At 36.7% G+C, this 6,210-nt stretch overlaps 1 protein-coding gene across 1 annotated transcript in view; it reads right to left on the bottom strand.

Moving 5' to 3' along the window:
• Nucleotides 1-1,093: 1,093 nt before the first annotated feature.
• LOC107844714 (putative late blight resistance protein homolog R1A-10) overlaps nt 1,094-6,210 on the bottom strand; it is a 12,544-nt gene continuing 7,427 nt past the window's right edge. Inside the window, exons 2-3 of the mRNA XM_047397842.1 lie at nt 4,905-6,204; nt 1,094-2,293 (exon numbers count right to left, since the gene is read on the bottom strand). Coding sequence (XP_047253798.1) covers nt 1,094-2,293; nt 4,905-6,204 — 2,500 coding nt within the window. The remainder of the gene's footprint in view (nt 2,294-4,904; nt 6,205-6,210) is intronic.

The raw sequence follows: 6,210 nt of genomic DNA, 5'->3' as shown, positions 1-6,210 counted from the left end.
ATCACAAAATTTTGGGCCATTCGCATACAAATATCACTTTTTAACTTTCAAGAAATTAAGCCAAGAATGAATATACAAAAACACGTACATCATAAGAAATCTAGAATAGTTTTTAGACAAAACTTCTCGGATGGTCCCTTAATAGCCTATTAAATCGATCAGGTTTCTTTGGCGGAGCAGGAGAAGCCATTTTTCACGTCAAACGGGTGACATGCATTGATTCACAAAATTGGTGGGGCCTATTATAAAAGGGCAGTCCTGTGCACTAAAGTTCTCACTATGTACGGGGTCTGGGGAAGGGCCCCGCCCCAAGGGTGTATTGTACACAGCCTTACCTTGTATTTCTGCCAGAGGCTGTTTCCAAGACTTGAAAACTACACAAAGAAATTGTCAGAAAACTGCACAAAGAAATTACTCCTGGACATACATCCCAGGATAAGAGAAACACCTAATCTAGATGACATGAGCTCTACTACGAATAGAAGTTCAACTTTGGCATGTAATCTTCGAAGTCGAGGAACTAAACTAGCTCAGTGGTGCACCTCTTGCACGATCAATCGAACCATGATTTGTGGTGGTCTAGCTTTGGTCTTAAAAATGATTTGGTTTCTCTCATGCCAGATTTGATATACTGCAGCTGCTAACACCAACCTCTAGATGTCCCTTGCCAAACCAATAGATTACTCCATATTGCCTCAGGATGATGTATTGACTCAGGATCCTGCTTGACTAAGACACATTGTGAAACAGTTGTGAAGCCCCACTAGGCCATCCTGTCCTTACTGAAGACGGAGTAATTAATAATGTTACTAATGAAATTTTTTTCTTTTTTCGAGGTGACGATCAAAAACTTATCTAAACTCACTTTTTCAAAAGTTTCACACCTCAACTATCGGCTATTCTCTTTCCCACTTGAACTATCATCATCTATCTATTAAAAAACACCTAATTGAGTAGATGGTGATAGTTCAGGTAGGAAAACAGAAGAGTTGATAGTTGCAGTGTAAAACTCCCAGAAAGGTGATAGTTCAGGTGCGGTGTTGATCATTAACTCTTCGTTTTTGGAGAAATCTAAAAAAGCTTACATTGAGTGTTATGTATGGATGTAGACCTTCAGGCAATTGTTTCCCATGTCCTCTTGTTCTTGTTCAATCTTTCTTGCAGAATCCTCAGCCGAAGTGCTGCAATTATGTAATTCAATCGACTCCAAACTAAAAATTTCTCCAAAATCTATTGGAATTTCCTTAAGGTTGTCGCATTTCTTCAGAACAAGGCGTTTTAGACTTGGGAAGTTCTCACAGCTCACTAGCCAATTCACAAGAAGTACTCTGCGAAATAACAACAACTTTAGGCTTTCGAATATGTCATCATCACGCAATCTCCATACATCACCAATAGCTGCACGATCTTTAAGTTTGAGCTCTTCGAGATTTGGCAACTTGACAAGAGTTGAAATATCTTCCCAAGGAAAACCAAACCAGCCAGAGAAAGTCAACCTCTTAAGTGATGCTGGGAAGAAAGACTTCTTGATGGAGATCGGAGGTGTCCAAGACAAAAAGGCATTACTAACACACTTCAATGCTTCGAGTTTTGTCAAGCTGGACATATCAATGGGGCGATTGACCGAACTCTTTTTACGAAAGTCATTATAATGGACGATCAATCTTTTTAGATTGGGAATGCTAGAAAGGATTTCATTTGTACAATTAGTGAAATAGAGATTAGAAAGTTCCACCAAATTTGGCATCCCTGTCACAAGATGCTTATTTAAGATACTTTTTCTTCTAGGACTCGGTAAATAACAGACATGCCTTATATGCATATGCCTCAAGTTCTTCATCGTCCATATCTTCTCTGGTAAAGTTGTATGATTATAACATCTCTCATAAATTAGAGTTTGCAGATTCTGAAGCTCCGAGATTGATGCAGGAAGATCTGCATGAGATCGAACTTGTAGATATCTCAGATGAAATAACTTTGTAATTACAGGTGGAATAGAATGGTACCTTCCATTTTCATCGAAAATGGCCAATACCCTGAGAAGGTGGAAACTGGAGAAAACTTCAAGACTTAAAAAATTATGAGTTTTAGAAAATAAGTAGATAGACCTGGCAACCGAGGGTAATAACTTGAAACGCCTATCATCTGAATAACCGTTAATCTGGAAACTGAAGCGATGACCATTGTACTTTTGTGTTGAAAGAGTTAGGACTACACCATTTCTCTCAACATGCATAAACTTTGTCATTTCAACTTCAATCAAACAGAATTCACGCAGTAGATCTGTAACACCCTGAATGTTCGAGCTAAAAATAAAATCAATTGGACCTCTCTTGATATGTACTTAGACCAGAATCAAGAAATTTTTTTCTATCTAGCTGCAAAGGTCAAGTATTAAGTGTCGTAGGGGTATTGGATATGAATTAAGGGCATAAGAAATCTCTAAAACAAATTTGAGTTAAAGGTCCTTTAATGATTAAGTTTTCGTTTAGGTTCACACAAGGACCAAATTTAAACAAGCATTTCTCCTAGAATATTTAGAGTTACGTGTCCCATTACCTACCAAGTTAAACATTTTTGAGTCTTCTTTCCAACACCACCAACAACTCATCAATCCGAGACTTGAGTAAAAAGTTATGTGTGTTTTACTAAGAGCAGTCAGAACAACTCTATACTAGACGAAAGTTTTCTTTTTTTTCCTTTTCTTTTCATATTCTTGGAGGGGTAATTTCGTCCTTTCCTTTTTACATTAACCCCTAGTTATTAAAACCTACTACTCCATCAATTTTATACGTTAATACTCTTAGACTTACCATCCATCAGTTACAATCTCCCTCATTACACACATTAAAAACTCCATCAGTTACAATCTCTTTGCCTTCCTCGGTTACACAATTTAAAAAAAAATGCAGTTTCTCCAACAGTTTTACAAACTATTCATCATCCAAAAATCCAGTTCTCCTCTCAAAATTCAATCATAAAAAAATAAATCCAAGAGAATTGGCTCAAGAATCAATCATAGTTTCGTCCCTTCAGGTAACTAACTTCTCTAACGTTTTGAGGTATGTAGAACCATCTTTTGCTCATGTTTCATGATGTTTTCTTATTCTCCAAATCTATTTTGTAATCTCCTTTCCAAACAGATGGTGTCTAGGTGTTTGAATTCAGCAATTAGACTAAAAACAAATCATCCTATCAAGTTCTATTTCTCTTTCCTCTTGGAACCTAGCAAAGTGCTTATGTATTCAGAACATATTGACTGGTTTTGGCTAAATCTGGAACCTGAATCTTATCCTGTCAATAACCTGGTGTTCTCAATAATCTTCAATAAGTATTTTCTATTTCTAAAATTCTTAAAAGACGTTAGGATTAATTAACTTAAAGAACATCCCTCTTATCTCTTAATTTGATGTCCGATCCAGTTTGAGTTTGTGTTGGCATGCTGAAATTATTTAAGCTTAACAAGAAGGAAGGACTGCCATTACTTTGGAATTCTTGAACTTCTAAAATAAACAATTTATTACCACAAACTTCATAATCTTAGCTAATATTGGTAACCAAAATTGTGAGCGGCTAAAGAATAGAAACTCTATGTTCTGAAATCTTATTATCTTAATCATTTTTTTTTTCAAAAGTTTGCTTCCGAATATATTTGACTTATCCCAACTGTTACACTATGTGTAATTGTTTTCCTTCCAGTTAACTCCTAACCATAATCTTTCAAGATTCGTGAAAGTCACGTTTATGAACCATTAAAAGAATGTTTTTTTTTAATTGTCCAAAATACTATGAAAAAGTATCAAATAAAAATCTTATGAACCCAAAGTGATTGAATTCCCAACATGAGCCCAAAAATGGATAAATTATGTACATGGGCCTAAAACGGATAAACTATGACTATGAGTCTAAAACGACTAAACTATGAACATGAGTCTAGAACGGCTAAATTATGTACATGATCCTAAAAAGACTAAACCACGAGCATGAGCCTAATATGGATAACACTTTAAAGATTAAAAAATAAGATAACATCATGAGCATAAGGGAGTTGGTTAGCTGACCGTGAAGGCATAGGTCTAAACGACAAATGCCTGAAACTATGTTTGCCGACATAGGATAGAGATCATTTCGCAAGTCGGAAGACTCTTTTTTTTCATGTGTCCCAAAAAGGGACTAACCATGGATACTTGCTAGCAAATTATGTCATGTCACGTCCTATGCTCGGCAAGGTATAGGATGGCTTAGCTGATCAGGCAGAGATCAGACTCAATGAGCTCACATGGTGGTTTATGACGGTTCACTACTTTCTCCCACAAATAATCAAAGAAAGTAAATCTACTTGGACAATTATAAATTTAGTTCTTTTCCAGTTGCCTTCACTTATATTTGAATTTTATTGTTACTTCTAATCCCTTGATGTACTACTTTCCTGAAATGGTTTTGCATACCAATACATTCAACGTATTGACCGTCTTTGGCGCTACATCGTTTCATGATGTAGGTTCTGACTCTCAAGTCCGCGGTCAGGCGTGTCATTAGGATCTCTATCTTCTGTTATTGGTGAGCCTCTTTCCTACCAGGAGGTTGGACAAGATATGATGCCTTCTTTTTATTTTCTTTCCTTTCAATATTGGTACTTGTTAGAGGCTTCACAGACTGATTTAGTGGTCATAATAATCTTGCAATTTTTAGTCTTATTTGTCATGACTATTGTGTCGTAAGGCGTTATGTAATATTAAAGAACTTTGATGAAAGACTTTCTCCTTTAATAAATCTTATTTTATATTGCTTTCTCTCTATTCATTATGTTAGGTGTATGCTCATGTGATATGCCAGAACGTTCGCTCATACTAACAATAGTATCGGGTGCGTGTCACGTCTAGGGCCTCGGCTCGGGATGTGACAAGATCATGCATTCCACATACTTTTATCTCACTGCTGAACCTCCTTTTGTTAACGATTATCAAGTTCCTGCTGATAAGATCCTCCAAATAATCTTCTGCCACTTCCTCCAAGCTTTTATCACTTTCAGGCCTCCTTATAAAACCTTCAGCGATCCATAATTGAATCAATCCCCAAGTCTCAACCTGATAATCCTCCAGGAAACTACCCATAGAAAGAAAGCACGGTTTGAGGTGATTAGGCAAGTTGTGGTAACTCAAACTGAGCACTCCTAAGCATTTATCTGGATGATTAGCAATGATTTCACCCATGGTTCGGGAAACATCCATCCAACTTTCTAATGCCCTGGCCACTTTAGAGAGATGTCTCGCAATCACTGAAATTGTCAAGGATAGTCCTAGGCATTTTTCCGCTATTTGCTGTCCAATTTCTTCCAACTCAGGAGGATGATCATATTCTGGTCCAAACACTTTATCACGAAGTAACTTCCAACTGTTTTCTAAATTCAAGGGGTTCATCTCATGACGGCTATCAGGATTTGCATATATTGCAACCTTTGTTTCTCTAGTGGTCAATAAGATTCGACTCCTATTATTGCAATTAGGAAATATTGCTCTTATGCTATCCCAAACATCCGTACTCCAAATATCATTAACTACAACAAGGTATCTCCGAACCTTTAGTGTTTTCTGCACCAGGTCGGCTAATTCATTGTCGTCCTTCTTTTCATAATCTTTTTCTATCTCAATATTTGTTTTCTTGGAAAGGCAATGTAAAGCTTCTAACGACAAATTTCTACTTCCATGTACTTGAGATATTGTAACCCAAACACGAATGTCAAAATGATACCTGATTTTCAGATGATCATGAGCTTTTCTAGCAAGTGTTGTTTTGCCGATGCCACCCATGCCTGATATTGTGACAATGTCTAGATAGGACAACGGCTCTTTCAATATTCTAACTATAATCTCCAAATCCCCATCAAGTCCTTGCACGATATCACCTTCCAAATGTTGCAGCATCCAGTTACTTCTAGAAGAAGTACTGTCAATCAAGAAATCCCCCACAGATTCAAGAGCTTGATGATCATCCATGTCATGACTACTTGTGCTAAAATCAGAAACAATCTCCATCACTTCATTCTCTATTATATTTATTCTTTCAACAACCGGTCGCAAATTCTTGTTTAGTGAACTTTCAGATGCATTTTCACATGTCCAGCACATCTCAATAAAATCTTCTGCATCATTAGCAGCAGATATTATTATTTCCTCGAAAGATTTGATTTTTTCAGGATCAAATCTACTC

This window comes from Capsicum annuum, chromosome 10 (assembly GCF_002878395.1).
Source record: "Capsicum annuum cultivar UCD-10X-F1 chromosome 10, UCD10Xv1.1, whole genome shotgun sequence".
NCBI lineage: Eukaryota > Viridiplantae > Streptophyta > Magnoliopsida > Solanales > Solanaceae > Capsicum > Capsicum annuum.
Note: the sequence above shows the minus strand (reverse complement) of the source record. Positions and strands in the feature narration are given on the sequence as shown.